Source organism: Panthera uncia (genome assembly GCF_023721935.1).
Source record: "Panthera uncia isolate 11264 chromosome C1 unlocalized genomic scaffold, Puncia_PCG_1.0 HiC_scaffold_3, whole genome shotgun sequence".
In the NCBI taxonomy this organism is placed as follows: Eukaryota; Metazoa; Chordata; class Mammalia; order Carnivora; family Felidae; genus Panthera; species Panthera uncia.
The window spans coordinates 53835189-53861831 of record NW_026057584.1 but is presented as its reverse complement, the minus strand read 5'-3'; the positions used below and the strand labels follow the sequence as shown (position 1 = coordinate 53861831).

General features: G+C 38.1%; 1 protein-coding gene and 1 pseudogene across 4 annotated transcripts in view; one reads left to right on the top strand and one right to left on the bottom strand.

The window, feature by feature from the left end:
• The window catches only part of SESTD1 (SEC14 and spectrin domain containing 1), a 151372-nt gene that overhangs the window by 71295 nt on the left and 53434 nt on the right, over nucleotides 1-26643 (bottom strand). For all 4 annotated transcript variants that reach the window (XR_007454355.1, XM_049615426.1, XM_049615427.1 and 1 more), the window contains 2 exons: nucleotides 8678-8768; nucleotides 3963-4076 (listed from right to left, as the gene is read on the bottom strand). Coding sequence is in view for 3 of the 4 variants with exons in the window: in XM_049615426.1 (XP_049471383.1) it covers nucleotides 3963-4076; nucleotides 8678-8768 (205 nt within the window). In the remaining variant the exon portion in view is untranslated. The remainder of the gene's footprint in view (nucleotides 1-3962; nucleotides 4077-8677; nucleotides 8769-26643) is intronic.
• LOC125911523 (etoposide-induced protein 2.4 homolog) lies at nucleotides 23587-24577 on the top strand (annotated as a pseudogene).

The window sequence follows — 26643 nt, the reverse complement described above, 5'->3', positions numbered from 1 at the left end:
TCTACACAGACCTCCTGGGAATCATGAGAAAGATAAGGATGGTTAAGATAAGAAACTTCAGGGGCACCTAGGTGGCTCAGTTGGTTAAGCATCTTACTCTTGATGCATCTTACTCAAGTCATGATCTCATGGTTGTGAGATCGAGCCCCACGCCAGGCTCTGTGTTGAACGTGGACCCTACTTAAGATATATATTCTCTCTCTCTCTCTCTCTCTCTCTCTCTCTCTCTCTCCCCCCCCCCCCCCCCATCTCACCCTCCCCCCCACTTGTACGTGCATGCACTCTCTCTCCAAAAAAAAAAAAAAAGGTAAGAAACTTCAAACAGCCTCTCTCAGATATAGACCTGGGAGACATGAACAGCAGCCACCACTGAAAAGGCATGAAGATGAGACAGCCCTGATTCTTCAACTCTGTCTCCTCTAGAGAACAAAAACCTTTGCATGCTGAGGGAAAGGGAACAGAACCCAGATGACCTTGGAGCACAAATACAGCCCCACTGTAGCTGGAGGAAAGGAAAAGAAAAATCTTCTGCTGGAGGCAAGAATATATGATGAGCCCACACTATCACAGCCCTTCTAAAGCTGGGAAAGAGGGCTCTACTTCCTAGACTCAGTGTCACAAAGCCTGCCTAAGACTGAGACTGAACCAGAATAACAGAAAATGCCCCTCGGACAACCACGGAGTAGCAAGGAACAGCAGTCTTTGGTTGACAGAGCATCTATAATGCAGAGAGAGATCTTTTCTGAGGCAAGGTACAAAGGAAAGACCTATAGCTGAGGGTGAAATAAACACTGAAGAAAACAGTCTCTGGCAAGCTAGCACCATCTTCAACACAAGGTAGCTCAAGAGGAATTTGAAGCCTGTGGTGCACTAAGGAAAATAAAAGCAACAACAAAAGCCAAAGCCAACTCAACTGCTGGCGTGGCTAACTCTCCTGCCCCACTAAAAACCTAGCGAAAACCAAGATGGGCCCATGAACAGGCACAAATACTATTTACTTCAGTCTTTACTATCCTAAACAACATGTCCAACGTGCCACAAAAAATAACAAGGCATGCAAAAGGCAATCAGGAATCAAAGCAAATGACGTAACTAGAGTAAGACAGACCCAGATACTGGAACTATCAGGTAAGGAATTTAAAATAACTATAATACACGCTAAAGGTTCTCATGGAAAAACTACAAGAAAACAGGCAAGAACAGATGGGGGATTTCAGCAAAAAGAAACTATAACGAAGAATCAAAAAGAAATACTACAAACAAGGGGCGCCTGGGTGGCGCAGTCGGTTAAGCGTCCGACTTCAGCCAGGTCACGATCTCGCGGTCCGTGAGTTCGAGCCCCGCGTCAGGCTCTGGGCTGATGGCTCGGAGCCTGGAGCCTGTTTCCGATTCTGTGTCTCCCTCTCTCTCTGCCCCTCCCCCGTTCATGTTCTGTCTCTCTCTGTCCCAAAAATAAATAAAAAACGTTGAAAAAAAAAATTAAAAAAAAAAAAAGAAATACTACAAACAAAACACATGGTAACACAGATGAAGTTGAGTTTACAATGAATGACTCATCAATAAACTCAACAAAGCCAAAGAAACAAACAGTAAACCTGAAAATGTTATCAACAGATGGGCACCTGGATGGCTCAGTTGGTTAAGTGGCTCTCTTTAGCTCAGGTCACGATCTCAGTTTGTGAGTTCAAGCCCCACGTCGGGTGCTGTGCTGACAGTTCAGAGCCTTGAGCCTGCTTCAGATTCTATGTCTCCATCTCTCTCTGCCCCTCCCCCTCTCATGCTGTCTCTCTCTCTCTCTCAAAAATAAAATAAAAACATTAAAAAAAAATTTTTTTTAAAAAATGACAATGCATCAACAGGAAATACCCGAGGGGGGAAAAAAAAAACACATGGAAAAATAAAAGAGAACACCAACCCAGAAATTTTCAAATGGTCTAATATACATGCAATTAGAATTCTAGAAGAAGTAGAAAAAGAAAATGGAGCAGATAAAATATTTGAAAAGAAAGTAAGAATTTTCCAAAATTGATGGCAGACATCAAACCAGATATGCAAGAAGTTCAGGGAACACCAAAGAGAATAAATACTAAATAAAATACATCAAGGCATTACATAATAATACTGCAGAAAAAACAAAAACTAAATGAAAAATCTTGAAGGTGGCCAATGGGGGAAAAAATATATGGCATACAGGGGGCCAAGGATACAAATAACAGAACTCTCCACAGGAGCTATGGAAATAAGTCACTGGTATGATAATGTCCTGAAAGAAACAATGAAACAAAATTCTATAACCACTGAAAATATCTTTCAGAACCATATTAGAAATAATGGTTTTTGTTTGTTTGGTTTTTTCAGGGAAAAAAAAAGGCTGAAAAAATTCGATGATAACAGACCTGCACTGCAAGATACATTAAAGGAAGCCTTTTAGACAGAGGACTATATTAGACAAACAGATGAATCTCAAAAAAGAAATGAAGAACACCAGAAACGGCATAAAGATGAAATTCTTTTTTTTATTTTAAACTGATGTAAAGAGACTATCTATGGCAAAAATAGTAGCCATCTATTGTGTGTTTACAGAATAGAAGTAAAATGTATGAAAACAAGGGGAGAAAATATTGGATATACAGTGTTTTAGGTAATTTCCACTATATGTTAAATGGTATATTATTTGCAAGTAATAGTCCATTAATTAAAGACGTATATTATAGGGGCACTTGAGTGGCCCAGTCCGTTAAGTGTCAGACTTCAGCTCAGGTCATGATCTTGTGGTTCATGAGTCCGAGCCCTCCATCAGGCTGTGTGCTGACAGCTCAGAGCCTGGAGCCTGCTTCCAATTCTGTGTCTCCCTCTCTCTGCCCCTCCCCTGCTCACGCTCTGTCTCTCTCTCTCAAAAAGAAATAAACATTGGGGAAAAAAAAAATGTATATTGTAAACCTAGGGTGTACACACACAAAAAAAATCTAAATAAGAGATATAAACTACAATACGGATAAAATGTTATCATAAAAAATAATCCAAAAAATAGAAAAAGAACCAAAAAATACACAAAACCTAGCAAGATAGATTTTAAACCACCTGGTTTTATGAAATACTAAAATAACAGATTATCAGAATGGATATGAAGCAAGACCTAGGGGCACCTGGGTGCTCAATCAGGCATCTGACTTCGGCTCAGGTCATGATCTCGTGTTTTATAGGTTTGAGCACTATCGACAACGGCCAAAGTATGGAGAGAACCCAAATGTCCATCAACAGATGAATGGATAAAGAAGGTGTGGTATATATATACAATGGAGTATTGCTCAGCAATCAAAAAGAATGAAATCTTGCCATTTGCAACAACGTGGATGGAACTAGAGTGTATTATGCTAAGCAAAAGCAGTCAGAGAAAGACAAGATACAAAACAGATGAATATAAGGGAAGGGAAACAAAAATAATATAAAAACAGGGAGGGAGGCTCTCTCGCCCTGTATTTAAGAGACTCTTAAATACAGAGAACTGAGGGGTTTGTTGCTGGAGGGGTTGTGGGTGGGGGGATGGGCTAAATGGGCAAGGGTTAAGGAGGACACTTGCTGGGATGAGCAGTGGGTGTTATATGTAGGGGATGAATCACTGGATTCTATCTCTGAAATCATTATTGCACTGTATGCTAACTTGGATATAAACTTAAAAATAATAATTTTAAAAATATGTTAAAACTAGGAAAAAAAACGCTAAAAAATACAAAAAGTGATACAAATGAAAACAAGAAAGAATTTGTGGTCTTTGACAAGGAATCATAATCTATTCAACAAGTATGTGAATGTCAATTATATACTAATCATTGCTTAGGCACTGTGTGAGAACTGCTTGAGCACAGCTTGGTATCCAATGACAAGCAAACAAAATAATATCAGCAAAATGCTATTTTTAAAGATACAACACACTTCTGCTTTTTTATATAGAGTATATTTACCTCAAAGCCAAGTCTATCCTTTTCTTTCCAAAAACAAAAATGTGTTACTTTCTTATCCCAGAATTCATCGGGCTTCACTACACAAACAAGGGACACCTCAGCTGGAACAACATTCTATAAAATACAAAAAATAATAATTATAAATTAGACATGTAAAATGAATATTAACACCATAAATTACTAAATGTTCACGGTTAGGCTGAATAATTAAGAGACCTTTGGAAAAGAATTAAAATAATAAAGAAATGTTCCAAACTTCAAAACATACATGGCAATAAAGAAATACTTGGAAAGACAAGCTGATTCAGAAAAGACTTCAAATAAACAATGTAATAAAAACAGTACATGTGGGGGTGCCTAGATGGCTCAGTCTGTTAAGTGTCCGACTTTGGCTCAGGTCATAAGCTCATGGTTCATGAGTTCAAGCTCAGCATCAGGCTCTACTCTTGACAGTGCAGAGCCTACTTGGGATTCTCTCTCTCTCCCCCATTCTCTGCCACTCCCCCACAATCTCTCTCTCAAAGTAAACAAACTTTAAAAATAAATAAATAAATAAACACTGTACATATGAAATTACTTTTGTTTTACTGAATCTTTGTAATAGGTTATGTTCAGATTAAACTACAATATAATTTAAATTAAATAACTATCAAATTTTGTTTTTGTGTTCAAAAAATTTTGGGGGCATAACAAAATCATCTTGGAGAATTTCTTCAAATGATGTAAAATCAACTTTTTCACAAAATAAATTTTTTGCTGGCAATTATACAAAGAAGCCAAGATTCTACTTGATTATTAACTTGAAGAATAGGATAAGCTAATCTTTGACAAATACAATTTCACATTTACTAGATATGGTTATTCATATTACCTTAAAAAGAATAGAAATTAACATTTACTGAGTCAATAAATATTCCATGTATATTTTATCAGCAAACCCATATAGTCTATCTTTAAAATAGATCTGAGGGCACCTGGGTAGCTCAGTCAGTTGAGCATTCACCTTTGGCTCAGGTCATGATCTCAAGGTTCATGAGTTCGAGCCCCATGTCAGGCTCTATGCTAACAGCTCGGAGCCTGGAGCCTGTTTCGGATTCTGTGTCTCCTCTCTTTCTGCCCCTCCCCTGCTCATACGCATGCACGAGTGCTCTCTCTCTCTCTCTCAATAAATAATACAATACATCTTAAATCTATCCATTTCTACCACCTGCATTGCTAACATTCCCAAACTAGTCAGCCTTTTAAAATATCCTCTTAACAGGCCTCCCTTCTTCATATTTTCTCATGCTCAGAGTAAAATTCAAACTCCTACCAAGGCCTAGAAAGCCCTCCAAGCTCAGGGCCCCAATGACCCTCAGACCTCACCTCATACCCCTCTCCCCATAGATCACTCCCCTACCACAGCCACACTAAGTTTCCTGCTGTTCCTGCCTCAAGCTTATGCCCTTGATGTTTCCTCAGTCAGGAATGTTTTTTGCCCCGTACACAGAAGAATGCTCCCTCTGTTTATTTAAGATTCTACTCAAATATTCCCTCTTCAGACAGACCTTCCCTGACGACCCTATCAAAAGTAGCACCATATGACTCGGTCTCCTTTTACCACTATATTTTTCTTCATAGCATTTATCACTATCTGATGTTACATTACTTAGTAATTTGCCTAATTACTTACTATCTGTAGTAATGTACTACTTTATGTACGATATCTAATACCTTACTATCATGTCAGTCCTGTATCTCCAGCCTTTGATAGTGCCTGGTATATAGAAGACACTCCATAAATAACTATTAAATAAATGAATTCACATTAAATAAAATTGAGAGAATGAGATCTACTTGAATTTCACAGAAGAATAAACAGAGTTTCAAAGAACTAAAGTAACTTGTCCAATATGACAGAGTTGTTCAGTGATGGAGCTTAAAGAGAAACCAGATCTGACTCTAAAGTTCTATCACACCATTTCAAATGTTCTAGACCAGGAGTCAGTAAATTCTCTCTCAAGGTGTAGACAGTAAACATTTTAGGCTTTGCAGGCGATACAGTCTCTGCTGCAACTACTTCAATCCTGTCATTATAGTATGAAAGCAGCCATAAACCATATAAATGAATGGGCATAGTTGAGTTCCAACAAAACTTTATTTATGAATTCTAGGGGTCAAATACCATTCAAGACCATAAATGGCAAAACTGAATAACAATAATAAATTATGGTTATAATTAATTATTATTAAGGAGAAAATAGAAATCTTTCCATTTAAACATGTTATTGGGCACGTCACAAATCTAGTGCCCCCTGCAATTACCAGGCTATGAATTAGTTAAGTAAATTCAACAGTATCAAAGTTATCAGAGAGGCTGGGAAACTTAGGGTAGACTGAGGTTTATTTATATATTGACTTTTGGAAGACTATTATTTCAAAATCACTGAATATTAAAGTTGCAAGAAACAAGAGAAACCAAACTCATTTTAGAGAATATTAGTTACAAAGCCAACACTAAGCTCTGGGATCCCAAACAACTGGTACTCGTACCTTTTGAAATTAAAGCAATGAATGATTTTGTATGTAGAAACTGCTTGACTAGGAGTAAACAAAAGGCCATTGCAACTTCTGAAAATGTTAACTACTAATAAATCCAAAAGTTGTTAAAATACCTATCGGAAAAGAAATCCCAAGAGGGGATTAAATCATCCATTGACTGTTCTTCAAAACTGCCAATGATCAAAGTCCAGTTCAAACAGCAAGCCCCAAACAGGTCATCTGTGACACAGGTGAATGACAGGATGAAAGGAAGAACAACACAAGGTCATAATTAATGGATTTCTCACCTAATAGTTATTTTAACAACTTTTACTGAGAAGAATTCATCTTCACGGGTGGGATATAAAAGTGCTCAGAACATATCTGACAGAAAAAGTTATGGAACATCAATCTGTGCTCCCGTAAAAACTGATCCTCTAGAGGCTATATCCTTTCCAACTCGAAGGAGTAATCCTAATGATGAAGGTTTAGGCCACACATTTGAAAACAAGGTGATGGGTACCTTATTTGGGAACCTCCTCCAATACATCCCACTGGTAAATATACACTTTGTAAAGGATAAAAACAAGACTTAGGGGTGGGACCATGTTAAGTTCTAACCGTGGCTCTTTCCCATGTTCACTGTATGAACCTGGCTAAGTTACTTAAAATCTTTGAGCCTCAGTTGACCTTTGGGGATAACAAAACCTGCCTCCCAAAGTTCTGAGGATAAAATTAAACGACATAATTTATATACAAAGCTTAGTACAGTCTTAACCATATGCTTAATCATATTAAGCACTAAAAGTATCCTCATCCCTCAAATCCCTTTTTCCTAATAGTCCCAAATAAAAAATAAAATACTAAGAATCATTCTCCATGGGGCACCTGGGTGACTCAGTCAGCTAAGCATCTGACTCTTGATTTCAGCTCAGGTCATGATCTCACAGTTCATGGGATTGAGCCCCATGTTGGCTGTGCTGACAGCACAGAGCCTGCTTGGGATCCTCTTTCCCTCTTTCTGCCCCTCCCTGTCTCTGCCTGCGTGCTTTCTCTCTCTCTCTCTCAATAAATAAATAAACATTAACAAACAAAAAAAAAGGATCATTCTCCTTAGTTATCATTTTAAATTTTATATTATCTTCCTTTCCACAGAACCCCAAAGCAGCTACTAATTATTTCCCAATCCATTTAAAATTCTTGATCTTTCTTCCAATATCATTAATATTTACTTAACTGAATTTCACTATCCTATGTAACTGCCAACTTCTATTTTCCCCAACTGACCTGCCATCAACTCTCTTCATTATATTTGCTTCATTTCTGAGCTATCATGAAGTGAGTGTCCCTGCCAGGAATGCCCTTTTCACTTTCTTTCATCTAAATTAGATCATCTCTTTTATTTAACTCACTTAACTTCTATATTCTCTTGAAGCCCTTCTACAGAAACCCAGATATGTGTAAGCAATCTGCCTTTCAATCACTCAAATGTCTTATTTTTCTATTTCAGATCACAACATCTTCAATACCCTTATAATAAAGCAACAAATATTTACTAGGTCCCTAGAACATGCGAAGGATCATGAAAACGTTCTGTGAGGAACACAGAAAAACACAGACTAGGCTCAGACCACGGACTTTGTAACTGCAGCTGTTTATTAAATGCTGGTTTGTGGGCTGCTAAAATCCCCAAGGACACAACTGTCAAGTACATTTCTTCTGGCTTAGAAATAAATAACAACACCATCATGAGTCCTGGTGCTTTTTGGAGGAAAAGGAACAAAAGGGAAAAGACTGCTCAGAACCACATGAGAAGCTTACTTACCCAAATCGTGCTCTCTACCTACAGGATCAGAATGGAGTAGACAGGGGATGATGCAGATACCACAGCCTGCAAAAGCTCCCAGTTAAGTCCGACAACATTACACTTTTAGACTCACTGGCCTACTTATTAAATTTCTTAAACATGACATACTATTTTTGATCATTTACAAACCTTTAGGACTGAAATTCATTTTACTAATCAAAGTCATACCTCTAAGAATTGAATTTTAAAAATCCAGTAGTGTCCATTTCAGAACTCAGTCACTGCCGAGAAGTCTGGGCACAGTCCAATAAATGAAATGCATTTCCATTATCACTTTATCTGTTGCTATAAAATAAAACCATTTCCTGATAGACAAAAATAAAATTACCTGTAGCATTAAGACTACTGTTTTCACCACATTCCACTGTGATTTTCTGCCATCCACAATCACGGTAAATCCTCTAGCCTTACACTTTTCACTGAAACAACAACAAAAAATTACAAAACATTAAAACGGCCTTCATATTTTGTTCTTTATAATCCTAAATAAAGTTTATAGCTTAATCATATATGGAGCAGCATTAATCTCACTTGATCTGGCTTACACTGTCATTAATAAAATGTTTAAGAGTATCCTTTCAGTTTTCTCAAACAATTTACTTTTTTCATTTCAGGAAATGTTGACAATCTACAAACTAATCTGGCAAGAAAATTACTCTCAAAGTACAGAATGTCAATGGCCTAAAAAAAGGAAGAAATCAAAGCAACATTCAAATAATCTCAAAAGCCTTTCAATTTCTTCATCTGTAAAATGGGATCACAGTCAAGTAGATAACTAGTGGCTGCCAAGTGCTTACAGACTTCTTACCTCTCCTTCCTGCCAGAAGTATAAGGTTAAAACAGGTAGAAAATAGTGTAAGCTATGACTAACCAATAGAAATGGATTCCCTGGTGTTCTTTTTAGGAAATTTAATGAGATGAGGTAGAATTTGGTCTACATAGTAATTCAAAGCCTGAATACTCCATGTATGAACATACCACCCACCTCTGCATTCTCACATATTTGACCAACAAAATAAATATCTTGAGTGTTGGAATGTGTTACTGCTATATATTATATTCAATTATTCAAGTATTAAACACTTCCCAAAAGCCTACCCTAGTAAAATGCAACAACTGTGTTGAAAAACTCCATCCTACAGACCAAACTACATAGATGCTTTATTATTATTATCTACTTATAAAATCAATTCAGTGCAAGGATCTCAACTGTTCTCCCTCCAATACAATAGAAGACATTTAGTTTTACTTAGCAGGGCAAGGATTTGGTAGTGAAACCTCTCCACACTCAAAGTTCTATCAGTTACATACATTACAGAAAAGGTAATTAGCAACCCTTTCCTAAAATATAAATCCAACAATCCAGGGTATTTTACTAATCCTGCCTTACTTCCTCCAACTATTCACATTAGCCTCAAGATGGTTCTTGGAAAAGTGAGGTCTAATTCCACTGAGAAACAATAAAGTTTTAAGAATGGGGATGGTATTATTAAAGGTTTCTAAGATCCCCTGTAGGCAGGGATAGAAGCTGAGTTTCCAAAGGAAACAGAGAACTACTCAAAAGATGAGGCAAATTGAAAAAATGTCCATACAAAAAATCTGCACACAAACGTTCACAGCAGCAAAATTCCTAACAGCCAAAAGCAGAAACAACTCAAATGTCCATCAATGATGAACAGGAAAACAAAATGTGGTGATCTGTACAATGCAATATTGTTCAATGTAAAAAGGAATGAAGTACTGGTACATACTACGACATAGATTAACCTTGAAAACATTATGCTAAGTGAAAGAAGCCAGACACAAAAGCCCACATATTGTATGATTCCATTTACATGAAACTTCCAGAATAAACAAATCCACAGAGACAGAAAGCAGATTAAGAGCTGCCAAGGGCTAGGAGGAGAAGAGACTGGGGAGTGAATTCTAATGGGTACAACATTTTGTGGGGGGAGGGGGCAAATAATAAGAGTGCATGATGGATACACAACCTTGTCAATATACTGAAAACCACTAAACTGTACAGTTAAAAAGGTGATGTTTAAGGTATGTAAATTATATCTCAATTAAAACAATGGTTAAGTACTCTGTTTTTGGATTTTGCATTTTTTTTTTTTTAATTTATTTTTGGGACAGAGAGAGACAGAGCATGAACGGGGGAGGGGCAGAGAGAGAGGGAGACACAGAATCAGAAACAGGCTCCAGGCTCCGAGCCATCAGCCCAGAGCCTGACGCGGGGCTCGAACTCACGGACCGCGAGATCGTGACCTGGCTGAAGTCGGACGCTTAACCGACTGCGCTACCCAGGCGCCCCTGGATTTTGCATTTTAAAACAAAGGATTCATTAGGTATTCTTTGGGAGAAAAAATGTGAGATAATACAATGATCACTTTGGATTAGAAAGAGCATATAAAGACTTGCTTGGGGAAGCAAATCTGATACTTAACTGCTAGTTGAAGGATCAGGTAAGGAAGAAATTCCTGGAGTTTCCCAACAACAAGACATCTAGGAAGATCACTTTAACTTAGGTAGGATACAAGACCAAGAGAGGTCAACCTAGGTCAGGTAGCTGGCTGTTGAGTAGTCTTCAGAGAAGTAAAACCAACTGAGGGTCTCTGCCAATGCATTGTAGAAATTTGCAGGAGCAGGAGATAAGACACACAGAGCTGTTCAGTGGAAGGCCTCCCCTCACCGGTACTAGAGACAAGATCAGTGTGCCATCCCCATAATTTGGTACTTTCTTTTCAACTGGCATCTGCATCTCGGAGATACAGGTTACACAACCATTTTGTTAAAGAAGTTTTATGTGAATAATACATTTATATTTCAAAGCACACTCTAAATTAATCTGTATGTTAAGACAAAGAAAGTAAGGAAGCTTGAAAATACCATCTGCAGTAATCTTAAGGGCGTAAAAGTGCTCTAAATTTATCTTTTGGGGTAGTTAAAAAAACACCCTTAATCATAATTTTCTCACATTTTACTAAGATAATGAAAATACAATTGAAGGATACTATTTGAAAATTGCAAGACCAGTGATCTCTCAACTATGGGAATGGATTGTGGGTTTTTGTTTTGTTTTTACATTCCTACAAGTGGAGAGATAGTTTCAACTCTTTTCTAATATCTTAAGTTTAGAAGCATGTTCTGTCCTCTATAAAGGGTATGTTAGAGTAGCTGCAGTGCTAATATTAATAAATTTCTATACCTTTAATATGTTTATAATTACATCTAAAGAACAATAAAAACAATCTATTAAGACTGTCTCGTTGGTCCTCCCCCATTTGAGCCTTTCAAGGTGAGGTAGCTACATTAAAACAACTATTAAAAGAGGAGAGGCTCCTTAAGAAGCTCACTCACTTTGACTAGAAACAGACTGGGGATTTCTGGGGTTCAGTACACTGTAGTTCTTCACTAATTTCTTTAATTAAAACTCTTCCACTTACAGAGCTCTGTTTATACTTAAATAATCGCAACTAATTTCACTTATGCTTTTATTATAACTTCTTATTTACAATTTATCCTTAGATAACATGCTTCCAGAAAGCAAGGATATTATCTGACTGATATCCTGGCAGCTTTAGCACAGTGCTTTAAATATAGATACCCTTGGGGCGCCTGGGTGGCTCAGTCAGTTAAGCGTCCGACTTCAGCTCAGGTCACGATCTCACGGTCCGTGAGTTCGAGCCCCGCGTTGGGCTCTGGGCTGATGGCTCAGAACCTGGAGCCTGCTTCCGATTCTGTGTCTCCCTCTCTCTCTGCCCCTCCCCCATTCATGCTCTGTCTCTCTCTGTCTCAAAAATAAATAAACGTTAAAAAAAAAAATTAAAAAAAAAATAAATATAGATACCCTTTAAAAATATTAGAGGGTGTACATTGTATCACTCCCCAGTCAGAAAGCAACAGTGGCTTTCCTTCTCCTTCAGAACGGAGGCCCTTACCATGGTTTACAAGGTCCTCTCTATGATCTGTTTCTAGCCTCTCTGACCACTGTTCCAGAACTCTGTCCCTCTCTCAGACTGCTCCCACCACATTACCTCCTTGCTGATTCCACAAGCCTGCTTTCACCTCAGGGCGTCTGCACTAACTGCTCTTTCATAAATGCTCTTTCCTAAATGCTCTTCCATAAGATATCTGTGCTACTTGCCCCTCACTTCCATCAGCTCTGGTAAAATATTATCTTATCATTTTGTGAAATAGTACCACACACACCATCCTTAACTCTTTTCATGTTTTGTCTTCATAGCATTCATAAACATCCAACAAACTGGGTGCTTATTGGTAACATTCATTTGATCATTAGCTATAAGGCCCATAAGGGGAGGGACTGGGTCTCCTCTCTTCACCCATTTCCTCAGCACCTAGAACAATGAGGAGTTCATTGCAGGGTCTCACATATTTACTGAGTGACTAGAGACTTGTGGTATTAACAACTGTATAATTTTTTGGCAACTCATTAAAGCTCTGCATTCTGGTGTTTATTCTGTAACATAAATGAGTTTTTCTACAATTTTGAAGAATTGACTTAAGACCCAAGTTTGAATGAAAAAAATAAAATAAAACTAAAGAAAATGGAAAGATGACTTCTATAGGTATTGAATCACTACAGAATCAATAGTAATCTGATCAAGATTAATCTGGGCAAGTACTTGGCAGCATTTCTATAAAGAAGATTTAAGAGTGGGGAGATGATTCTTAAGGTAACTTTCCAATCCTGATGATGTACTATGATTCTATATTGGGATGATCAACAAGTTCCTAAACTTTAAGCTAGAAAATAATGATTTTAAATACAGGTATACCTCATTTTATTGTACTCTGCTTTACTGCACTTCACAGGCCCTGCATTTTTTACAAACTGAAGGTTTGTGTGGCAACCCTGGTCCAGCAACTCTATAGGCACCACTTGCTCACTTAATGTCTCTGTGTCCTACTTTAGTAATTCTCACAGTATTTTTTTTATGTTTATTTACTTATTTTTGAGAGAAAGATTGTAAGCAGGGGAGGGGCAGAAAGAGAGAGAGACAGACAGAGACAGAGACAGAGACAGAGAGAGAGAGAGAGAGAGAGAGAATCCAAAGCAGGCTCTGCGCTGCCAGTGTTGAGCCCAGTGTGGGGCTCAATCTCATGAACCATGAGATCATGACCTGAGCCAAGATCAAGAGTCGGACACTTAACTGACTGAGCCACCCAGGCACCCCAATTCTCGCAATATTTCAAACTCCAAATTATATATATTTGTTACGGTGATCTGTGATCTTTAATGTTCCTACCATAGTTGTTTTGGGGTGCCACAAACCACACCCCTATAAGATAGAGAACTGAATACGTGTTGTGTGTGTTCTGACTGCTCTACCAACAGATGTTCCTCTGTCTCCCTCTCTCCTCGGGCCTCCCTAGTTGCTGAGACACAGTAATATTGAAATTAGGCCAATTAACAACTGCTCAGTAGCCTCTAAGTGTTCAAATGATTTTGTTCTTTGAATCGAAAGCTAAAAATGATTAAGCTTGGTGAGAAAGGCATGAAGAAAACCAACAAAGGCGAAAAGCTAGGTCTCTTTCACCAGTCAGCCAAGTTGTGAATGTAAAGGAAAAATTTACTGGAGGAAATTAAAAGTGCTACTCCTGTGAACAAATGAACTATAAGAAAGCAAAACATTCTTTGGAGAAAGTTTCAGTGGTCTGATTAATCTTCTGATTAAACCAGCCACGGCATTCCCTTAAACCAAAGCCCAATCCAGACAGTACTATGGAGGCTGAGAGAGGTGAGGAAGCCGTAGGACAAAAGTCTGAAATTAGCAGAGTTTGATCTGTGAGGTTTAAGAAAGGAAGCCACCTTTAGAATGTAAAATTGCAAGGTAAAGCAGCAAGTGCTGATACAGAACCTGCAGCAAGTTCTCCAGAAGATCTAGCTAGGATCATTAATGAAGGTGGTTTACTCTACAGCAGATTTTCAATGTAGACAGAACAGTCTTCTATTAGAACAGCATCTTTAGGAGATGCCATCTAAGACTTACACAGCTAGAGAGGAGAACTTTACAGCTGACTGTCAAAGGACAGGCTGTCTTGTCAGGGCTGACACAGCTGATGACTAAGTTGAAGCCAATACTCATTTATCATTCTGAAAGGCCTAGGGTCCCTAAGAATTATGCAGATCTACTCTGCCTGTACTGTGTAAATGAAATAACAAACCCTGGATGAAAACACATCTGTTCACAACATGGTATACTGAATGGGCTTAAGCCCACTGTAGAAACCTACTGCTCAGAAAAACTGATACCTTTTAAACTATTACTGTTTATTGACACTGCACCTGTTCACCCAAGAGCTCTGATGGAGGTGTACAATGAGATTAATGTTATTTTCATGCCTGCTAACACAATATTCACTCTGCAGCCCACGGACCAAGGAGTAATTCTGACAAGGAGTAATTCTGACTTTCAAGTCTTATTATTTGAATATTTCAAAAATCTATAACTGCCAGAGACAGTGATTCTTCTGATGGATCTGGGCAAGTAAATTTAAAACCTTCTGGAAAGGATTTGCCATTCTAGATGACATTAAAAACATTCTTGACTCATGGGAAGAGGTCAAAATATCAACAATAACAGAAGTTTGGAAGAAGGTAATTCCAACTCTCATGGATGATTTCGAGGCTTCAAAACTTGATTGAAGAAATAACTGCAGATGTGGCTTTCCTGTAATATTGGCTTCATTGCAGTGATCTAGAGCTGAACACGCAATTATCTCCAGGATATGCCTGTATATACTGAATATACTGTTGAAAGGAAATGTGAAAGCAAATTAAAAAGTCTTTCAAATGTCTTTTATAAGACCATATTCACCAAGGCTATTTCATATGTCAATCATCAGCTGTGATAGATCCAGGTTAAATGTGAATAAATACTAAAAGTTACCAATAAATATGGCACTGTGACGATAGCAGAGGTGGCTGCAGAGCAGTAATCAGGAACACAAACTAGTGGTCAAAATGCCAGGTTCAAATTCCCCTTGGTTTACCACATGCTCTTGGTCAAGACACCTAAATTGCCTACTCTTTCTATGTCTCAGAACCCTCATACATAAGATGGGGATAATGATGACTGAACTCATCCCATAAGTTTGTTAAAAGAATTAAATGACTTAACGGTATCTATTATTTCCTGAAATCTAAGATATCCTTTTCACATATGCTTCCCAATCATAATCCACAAGCAAATCCTCAGGTCAGGTCCATTCCAAATTTAAAGTCCTACAAAGGAAAGAAATACCAGCCTAGACAAACTTCTGTCCATCAAAATAGTTTCTAATGAGCTGGCAACTTCAGTATGTTTGAATTTTCCAACAAAATATAAGATGTTCTGAGAATGGTCAGTTACTAGGTTTAGTCAGCCCACATTTGAGTACACAGAGCTCTGAGAAACTGAAGCAGTAAAATAAAATAGAAGGTAGAAACCCATATCCATAAGCCACACTGACCACCGACTAAGAGTAAGGTACTACACTGGGCTATGAAAAATACAAATTATAAGATACAGTTTCTCCCCTCAAGGAGCTCAGAATCATTTAGAAAGATGAAAGAATAAGGAATATTTCAGTTAGTGTCTACTATACAGTCAAGACATTATATTATTTGTTACTAAGGAAACAATATACGCTTTTGAAATTAAAAAAATCAAGACAAATAATAAATGTAAAAATAAATAAAAAATCAAGAATCATCATTAAACACATTATGGTTAAATTCCTGAAGAGTCAGAAACGGTTAGTGCTATAAATCTGGATAACAGCAGAATCTGGGAAGGATCTACTTAAAGGAGCTAATAAGATTTAATGTGAAGGACAGACACTGAGCATAAAGAATATGAGCAAAGGCACTATGTTAAGTTGAGAAAGTTTCTTAATTTCTCCGCCCTCATTTTTTCATCTATAAAATAGAAATAATACTATCTACTTTACCATTATTTTGAAAACTGAGTTAGTAAAAGTACTAAAACTAAGTGCCTTACATAATAAGTGCTCAAGAAATATTAACTGAAAAGGTGAGTCTAATCATACAAGGTCGTGGCAGAGAAGACTGAAAGACTGCCCTTGAGAACAAAGACCTAAGTCTTTCCTGCCTTCGCAATGCACCATGTACAATGTCTGCACTGGCATCAGCAAAATAAATGGCTACTGAATTGAATTCACTGTGCAGAAAAAAAGAGGTCAAGGAAAACTGAGAAGGATGATACAACTGTTGTTTTAGCGAAATCAATCTTGGTTTTGCCTGCAAAGTGGGAAGAGAATGGGGTTATTATACTAGTCCAGCTTGACAATTTAGCCATCCCTAGATGTGAACTTAAGCATATAAAAAGGGAACAGAAAGGACAGAAAAATAAAAACTACATGGCAAAGAAAGGAAATACTAGCTAAGCAGTTACATTTTAAAATGGCACATTATAAATTTTCAATACATAGGTGTTTCTTATATTAAAAAAAAAAACACTCATCAAGAGCATAAAGCATGTTCAAAACCCTCAACCATCATGCTTTGAAATAACTCTAAGGACAATGCAATTATACCTCCATCTAGTAAAAGTACATTCGTTAAAGAGGAAAATGGAAGGCACTGGCTCAAAATTTCTTGGGAGTGAGTCCCATTTAAAAAAAAAAAAAAAAAAAAAAGAGGAAAGCCATCTCAGTCACACTCTCAGACTATACTGAGTCTTCTCAAGTCTAAGAAAACATATCAACGATGAACTAAGATATTCCAATTATCTTCTAATTGCTCTGCAGAGTCCTAAAAGCTCCAAGAAGTCTCCTTAAAAGTGAGGGGGGGGGGGGCGCCTGGGTGGCTCAGTCGGTTGAGCGTCCGACTTCGGCTCAGGTCATGATCTCATGGTCCGTGAGTTCTAGCCCCGCGTTGGGCTCTGTGCTGACCGCTCAGAGCCTGAAGCCTGTTTCAGATTCTGTGTCTCCCTCTTTCTCTGACCCTCCCCTGTTCATGCTCTCTCTCTCTGTCTCAAAAATAAATAAAATGTTAAAAAAAAAAAATTAAAAAAAAAAAAAAGTGAGGGAGGGGGCCCTGCAGCGGGAGTGAAGTCTGAGAAGAGAAAATAAGAGTGGGCAGAAATAGCTGTGGACCTCCACTTCTATCTGTTTTATAAATTCTGCTTCTGGCTAAGATTTTCTTTGAAGAAAAATGTCCATAGATTTTTTTTTTTTTTAATTCTGAACATATAGGATACATAACCTACAGAATACTAGTAGTTATACAGTCCAGAAAGGAGTAGCATAATGTATTCCAAGTACTGAAAGGAAAATAACCTACAACCAAGAATACCCTACCTACCAAGATTATCATTAAGAATTGAAAAATAAAGGGTTTCCCAGATAAACAAAAGTTAAAGGAGGTCATCACGCCAAAACAGTTTTACAAGAAATGCTAAAGAGAATTCTTTAAGTGAAAACCATAGCCCATAACTAGAAGAAAATTATGAAAACAAAAAAGTTCACAAATAAAAGCAAGCATATAGTAAAGGTAGATTAACGACTTGTATCTTTTAAATTTTTTTAATGTTTACTTATTTTTGAGAGAGAGAGAGAGAGAGAGAGAGACACGATAGCACAAGCAAGGGAGGGGCAGAGAGAGGGGGACAGAGAATTGAAGGGGGCTCTGTGCTGATAGCAGAGAGTCTGATGCGGGGCTCCAACTCATGAACCACAAGATCATGACCTCAGCTGAACGTAATGTTCAACCAAATGAGCCAGGTGCCCCAGATTAATGACTTATAAAGCCGGTACAGAAGTTAAAACACAAATTATAGTAAAACATATTATATCCACAAAAATGCCAAGGGATACACAAACAGATGTAAAATATGACACACACAACATGTGGGGGTGGGCAATAAAAATTTAGTGCTTTTAGAATGTGTTCCAACTTAAGCAATTATCAACTTATCACAGACTGCTATACATACAGGATGTTACATATAAACCCAATGGTAACCACAAATCTAAACCCAATAATAGCTACACAGCAAAACAGAGAAAGGATTCCAAGCATAACATAAAGAAAACCATCAAATCACAAGAGAGCAAGTGAAGAAAATTAACGGAAGAATTACAAAAACAATCAGAAAACAATTAACCAAATGGCAATAAGTACATACCCATCAATAATTACTCTAACTGTAACCAGACTAAATGCTGCAAACAAAAGATATAGGGTGACTAGATAAAAAAAAAAAAAAAAAAAAAAAAAAAAAAAAAAAAAAAAAAAAATGCTTCCTTACAAGAGACTCACTTCTGATCTAGTCACATACAGACTGAAAGTGAAGGAATGAAAAAATATATTTCATGCAGAAGAAAGGGGAAAAAAATAGCTGGGTTAGCAATACTTCTATCAGACAAAATAGACTTTAAGAGAAAGACTGCAGCAGAGCACATGGGTGGCTCAGTCAGTCAACCATCCAACTCTTAATTTTGGCTCAGGTCATGATCTCACGGTTCATGGGTTTGAGCTCCATGTCCAGCTCTGCATTGACAATCCTGAGCCTGCTTAGGATTCTCTCTCCCCCTCACTCTGCCCCACCCCTGCCTGCTAAGTAAATAAACATTAAAAACAGATAAATGAATAAAATGAGAGACAAATAAGGACATTACATAATGACAAAAGGATCCATCTGACAAGAGAATGTAACAACTATAAATATCAGACACCCAACACAGGAGCACCTAAATACATACAGCAAATTTTAACAGACATAAAGGGAGAAACCGATAGTGATACAATAGTAAAGGACTTTAACGCCCCACTTAGATCAGTGGATAGATGATACAAACAGAATATCAACAAGAAAACAATGGCTTTGAATGACACATTGGACCTAACAAATATATACAGTACATTCCATCCAAAAACAACAGAATACACATTCTTTTCAAATGCACGTGGAACATTTTCCAGGATAGATCACATCACATGTTAGGTAACAAAACAAGTCTCAATAAATTAAGGAATAGGAAGACTGAAATCAAACCAAGCATCTTATCCTACCACAACAGTAGGAAACTAGTAATCAATTACAAGGAAAAAAAAAACAAACTAGAAAAAATACAAACACATGGAAGCTAAACATGCTACTAAACAACCAATGGGTCAATGAAGAAATCAGAGAAAATAAAAAAATACATAAAGACAAAACTGAAAACACAACAGTACAAAATCTTTGGGATATAGCAAAAGCAGTTCTAAGAAGGAAGTTTATAGTGATATAAACATATCTTAAGAAACATAAAAAATCTCAAATAAACAAACTAATCTTGCACCTAAAGGAATTAGAAAAAAGAACAGGGGCGCCTGGGTGGCTCAGTCAGTTAAGTGTCCAACTGTTGATTTCAGCTTTGGTCACGATCTCACAGTTTGTGGGACTGAGCTCCTTTCACGCTGTCAGCGCCCAGCCTGCTTGGATTCTCTCTCTCCTGGTCTTTCTGACTCTCCCCTGCTCCTGGGTGTGCTAACTCTCTCTCTAAATAAACAAACTTAAAAAAAAAAAAGTTAGAAGGAAAGAAATGATAAAGATGAGAATGGAAACAAATGAAACAGAGACTTAAAAAAAAATTAGAAAAAGTCAATGAAACTAAGAACTGATTCTTTGAAAAGATAAACCAAATTGATAAACCTTCAGCAAGACGCATCAACAAAAAAAGAGAACTCATAAAATCAGAAATGACAAAGGAGGAGAAATAACAACTGACACCACAGAAAAACAAAGGGTTGTTGAGAATGCTATAAAAAATTGTATGCCGACAAATTAAACCACCTAGATGAAATGGATTAACTTCCAGAAACAATCTTCTAAGACTGAATCAGGAAGGAATAGAAAATGTGAGCAAACCAATTACTAGTAACAAAACTGAATTGGCAATCAAAAAACTCCCAACAAACAAAAGTCCAGGACAAGATGGCTTCACAGATAAATTCTACCAAACATTTAAAAAATAGTTAATAACCTATTCTTATCAAACTATTCCAAAATATAGAAGAGGAAGGAAAACTTCCAAATTCACTATATGAGGTCAATGTTACCCTGCTACTAAAACTAGACAAAGATAATACAGAAAAAGAAAAACACAAGCCAATATATTCGATGAAGATGGATGCAAAAATCATCAACAAATTTTAGCAAAGCACACTTAATAACACATTAAAAGGATGATTCATCACAATCAAGTGAAATTTATTCCAGGGATGCAAGAACTGATACTCGCTAATCAATCAATGTGATACACATTAACAAGAGAAAAGATAAAAACCACATAATTATGTCAATAGATGCAGAAAAAGCATCTGACAAAACACAACATCTGTTCATGATAAACACTCTCAACAAAGTGGGTTTAGAGGGAACACACCTCAACATAATAAAGGCCATATGTGAAAAAAACCCACAGCTAACATCATACACAATGGTGAAAAAACTGAAAGTGTTTCCTCTAAGATGAAGAACAAGGATGTCCACTCTCACCACTTTTATTCAACACAGTACTAGAAGCCCTAATTTCAGCAGATAAAAAAAATTTTTTAAAGGCACCCAAATTGGTAAGGAAGAAGTAAAACTGTCATTATCTTAAGATGACATGGTACTATATACAGAAAACCCTAAAGATGCCACCAAAAATCTATTAGAATAAATGAAATCTGTAATATTGTAGGATACAAAAATATACAGAATTCTGTTGCATCTCTAACATTAATAATGGAGCAGAAAGAGAAATTAAGAAAACAATCTCATTTACAACTGCACCAAAAAGAATGAAACACCTAGGAATAACTTTAACCAAGCAGATGAAAGATTTGTACTTTGAAAACTGTAAGAGACTGATGAAACAAACTGAAGGCAACACAGACAAATGGGAAGATACCATGCTTATGGCTTGGAAGAATTAATATTGTTAAAATGTCCATACTACCCAAAGCAATCTACTGATTCAACACAATCCTTATTAAAATTTTTCACAGAACTAAAACAAATAATCTTAAAGTTTGTATGAAACCACAAAAGACCTTGAATAGCCAAGGCAATCTTGAGAAAGAACAACAAAGCTGGAGGTATCACAATCCCAGATTTCTCACACCAGTAAGAATGGCTAGTAACAAAATGAGAAAAAATAACAAGTGTTGACAAAGATGTGGAGAAGAGAACCCTTATGCTCTTAGGGTAAGAAGATAAATTGGTACAACCAGTATGGAAAACAGTATAGAGGTTCCTCAAAAACTTAAAAATAGAAATACCATACAGTCTTATAATTCGACTACAGGGCACTTACCCAAAGAAAACAAAAACACTAATCTGAAAAGAGATATGGAATCCTATGTTTATTGAAGAATTATTTACAACAGCCAAGATATGAAAACAACTCAAGTGTCCAATGACAGATGAATAAAGAGGATGTGGTGGGTGGGTGGGTGGGTGGGTGGGTGTGTGTGTGTGTGTGTGTGTGTGTATACATACAACAAAATATTACTCAGCCATAAAGAACGAAATCTTGCCATTTACAACAACATGGAAGGACCAACAGTTATTATGCTAAGTAAAATAAACAAAGAAGGGACGCTTGGGCAACTTAGTCGGTTAAGCATCTGACTTCAGCTCAGATCTCAGTTCATGAGTTCAAGCCCCACATCGGGCTCACCGCTATCGGCGCAGAGCCTGCTTCAGATCCCCTCTCTCTCCCTCCCTCCCTTTCTCTCTCTCCCTCTGCCCCTCCCCCCTCCTTCTCTCACAAAAATAAATAAACATTAAAAAAAAAGAATTTTAGGGGCACTTGGGTGGCTCAGTTAAGTGTCCAACTTTGGTTTAGGTCATGATCACACGGTTCATGGGTTTGAGCCCCACATCAGGCTCTGCGCTGACAGTTCAGAGTCTGGAACCTGCTTCGTATTCCGTGTCTCTCTCTCTCTTTGCCCCTCCCCCGCTCATGCTCTGTCTCTCTCGCTCTCAAAAATAAACATACATTAAAAAATAAATTTAAAAAAAGAATTTCAGGGCATCTGGATGGCTCAGTCGGTTGAGCGTCCAACCTCAGCCCAGGTCATGATCTCACAGTTTGTAAGCTTGAGCCCCACATCAGGCTCTCCGCTGTTAGTGCAGAGCCTACTTTGGATCCTCTCTTCCCCTTCTCTCTGCACCTCCCCCACTCACACACACTCTCTCTCTCTCAAAAATAAAACATTAAAAAATAATAATACACAAGCCCCCTTTGCAAAATGAAAATGCCTGGCCCCTTTATAAAAAAAAAAAAATCAAAGAAAAATATGATTAACTTATATATAGAAAAACAAAAACAACAACAAAACAGACTATTAAATACAGAGAGCAAACTGGTGATTGCCAGAAAGGAGGTAAGTGTGGTGGGATGAGCAAAATAGGCGAAGGGGATTAAGAGGTACAAACTTCCAGTTATAAAGTAAGTCACAGAAATGAAAACTGCAGCATAAGGAATAGTATTGTAATAACAATGTTTGGTGACCAACTTTATCATAGTGAGCACTGAGCATAGAATTTTCAAATCATGATGTTATAAACCTGAAACCAATATAACATTGTATGTCAATTACAGTTAAGAATTAAAAAAAAATACTGGCAGTTATAAAACTAATTATGGGATTCAAATAATGATTTCACCACTTTAAAAAATTATAGAACTATACACAGCTGTTCTATTTCCCTTCATGTTTTTTAGGTCATTTCTATGACTGTTGCTAAGTGTGGTTCGTTTCTTCAATATGCATATAATGAACACATGAAGTCTTCAAATCACTTTACTGGTATTGTGGATATGGAGATAAATAAAACAGGGTTCTGCATTCAAGGACCTCACAATCTTTTTTTTTTTTTTTTTTTTTTTTTTTTTTGTCTTTTTGAAGTAAGCTCCACACCCAGCATGGGGCTCAAACTCACGACTCTGAGATCAAGAGTAGCATGCTCTGCCCTTCCACCCAGGGCAGCATGGTGTGGCTCAGTTCGGCACCAGCCTGACTTCCCTTTGGCCCAGTGAAGCCCTGGGCATGCCCAGTGCTGGTGCAGCGGCCCCAGCCCTGGAAGCGCCGGGGAGGGAGCTGGTGGCGGGCCCAGAGAAGCCAGGAGGGGCTGAGCGGCCCATGGTGGGCAAGGAGCCAGGCAGCAGAGCGGCCATATCCATCATGATCAAAGATTTTGAGACGTTTCTCTGTGTAGTTCGGGTGGTGAAGAAATGGCTGACAGTATCAAAACCTTTCTCCAGGACCTTGCCACGAGAATCAAAGGCTCATTCTGGGGAATCTGAACCATCTCAAAGCTAGATGCTTGGACTCAACAAAGAGAGAGGAGCTGTGTTAAAGAAGGGCAAGCAGTGTCGTGGCACAGAGGAGAGCCCAAAGTATTGAAAGGAAGCAAGAGAGTGAGCCGTGTATCATCAGAATTTTCCAGTGCTGCACTTGGAATGGTGGAGTGTTCTGGTTAAGTCTCCTCTTGTTTTATCAAGTGTTTATTCCTGTGCTACATTCAGTAACAGCCCAAGTTACTGGTGATCCATCACTACATGGAGATGTTTGGCTATGGCTAGAATTCTTCCTTACGTCCATGTTTGTGCTTAGCAATGTTGTCAGTGCCATTTGGTTTAAAGACACAACTGATCTAGCATGATCCTGTATCAGGGAGGGAGCCTCACCCATTCCCTAGTGTCAGCAAAATTATTGCTGACATGCTCTTCAACCTTTTGCTGCAGGCTCCTTTCCTGATCCAGGGGATGATTGTGAGTCCCTTTCCCATCTACCTTGTTGGTCTGCAGGTTAGTCTTCTGCATATGTCCCTCCTCTACTCTCTATACTGCTTTGAGTATCATTGGTTCAGTAAGGAATTGAAATCCACCACTGGCTGTCAAACACAGAAAGGAACTGGCTGTACTACTTTGGATTTGGTTTGCCACTGGCTTTCCTCACAACAGTGCCATCCTCATGTATTATCAGCCTCTTCTCCATTCTCTTTCCTCTGTTCATAATCAGCACCAATGAAGCAAAGAACCCTGGCAAAGCATACCTTCTCAAGTTGTGCTTCTTCTCTTGGTGGTTTTCTTAAGGAACGGACTTTTCCACAAGACAGACTACCTGTAGTCTTCCCTGAGTAGCTCAACCTCTGCTGAGAAATTCCCTTCACTACATCTGTCTCCTGCCAAACTGAAGACCCCTGCAGGCCACTGAGTCACCTGCCATCCAGAGGAGGGAGATGGGTGGGACTGGAAGGAGGCTGTAGGAGCTCTTTTCCTTATCAACTCCTCCACCAGGGAAGGCAGGTCCCGTTCTGCCAAGGACCCTCTGCATGTTCCCTTCTCTCTGAGGAACTGGGATTTCTGTCTCTAGTGTGTATAAGGCAGAATCTTCCTGACACCAGTATATGGATTTTTAACACCAGTGAGTCTGAATGGACCACAGGTTTTTCTGCAGCTCTTCTCTAGCACTTGCCAGCCCCTGTGCCTGGACTGATTTGAATACTTTCTTTCTCCCTATGCCATTTACCCTCCCAACTCCCCTGCCTGCCTCCCACCACCCTCGGATGAATGGATTTTGTAATTCTAGCTGTTGTATTTTGTGGGACTGTTACTTTCGGTCGTTTTTCTGTGAAGCACATATATTGGATGTGAGAAGTAAAGAAGCATCTCATTTGCTCCTGGTCACTTGCTTTATAGCCATCTCGGTCTTATTTCTTGTAACTCATGTCAGATCTTGGTCTCTCTTGCTCCACTGAAAAAAACAAGCCTGAAGAGATAGGACAGGAAAAAGACCTCACCGTCAGATCTGGTGGGCTTTGAGGAGTGATTTTTTCTTGCCCTTGAAGGGGAAAAAGCTTTTTTTATCCAGTGGTACATTTAAAGTTCCCCAGTGGTAGGGATGTACCAGTTTTGGACAAGTGCCACTACAACACCGAATACTCAGAGAACCTACACTTTTTTTTTTTTTTTTTTTTTTTAACTCCGGAGTCTGAAGTGTACTGCTGGCCACTGCCGGGTCTGTCTGGCATTTCAAAGGAATACTGGATGCTACAAATAGGAACTGAAGGTATAAACTTATGAAACCCATTAAGCCTATGATTGGGTGTTTTCCTGTCATTTTAAAGAGATTAATATGGAGGAGGGAGCAGATGTCAAAACAATTGTCCAATTTTAAAATGTCACAATGAAACGTGAGCTGGTCCCACCCGCCCCCCGAAAAAAAAAAACTCGGATGCTCTACCAACTGAGCCAGCCAGGTTCCCCAAAGACCTCACAATCTAAAAACAGACTGTAATTTGACTATACTGTAACACCAGCAGAAGTGAATAGGAAAAACTTTCTAAAGGGTCTCCTTAGAAAATTAATAATGAGAAAACAAGGTTAAGAAATGTGTTTTGCCATTTGTCATGTGATTTTAAAAAGCATGTAGTCTAGGGGTGCCTGGGAGGCTCAGTCGGTTAAACGTCCAACTTCAGCTCAGGTCACGATCTCACAGTTTGTGAGTTCGAGCCCTGAGTCGAGCTCTGTGCTGACAGCTCGGAGCCTAGAGCCTGCTTCAAATTCTGTGTCTCCCTCTCTCTGCCCCTCCCTCCCGCAAAATAAACATTAAAAAAAAAAAAGCAGGCAGTCTCATTATCTTATAATCACATTTCACGTAATAGTATTGAAACAAATTTAATTCTCTGTACTGAATGTGAATATGCTTCTGATCTTAAATTTTGAATTATGTAATAAAACGAGATTGACAAACTATTTGTGAGATTTTTGGTTAGTGCTAGTCTCAGTACTTACTTCTTTAATGAAAACATTTGTAGATTAATTTCTATTTCTTGTCTTTAATTCCATAAAGGAATCTCTTAATTATAGACTCACATAAGTTTCTGATCATGCTGTTTATGTCTAAAATATACAGCAATAGCTAAGAAAACAAAAGATAAACTTGATTTACCTCTCCTAAAATTTAACACTCAGGCTGGCCCAAACCTTTATTATTCTGTACTAAAACCTATGATTGACCTTTTACAGAAAATGGGGCAGTAATGGTTAGGCTTGAACTCCACGTAGAACTGACATGAGTTACTTGGACATAAACTTAGTATTTGATTTACATCCTCTAATTGAGGATCTGAAACAAAAACAGGCTTAGGGGAAATCCATGTGAAAAAGAATCAGGAAATGCTTCCATTCTCAGTTGTGCTGGGTTACCTGTTTAAAACAGGAACATATCCAAAAAGAATGAAATCTTGCCATTTACAACTATGTGGATGGAACTAGAGG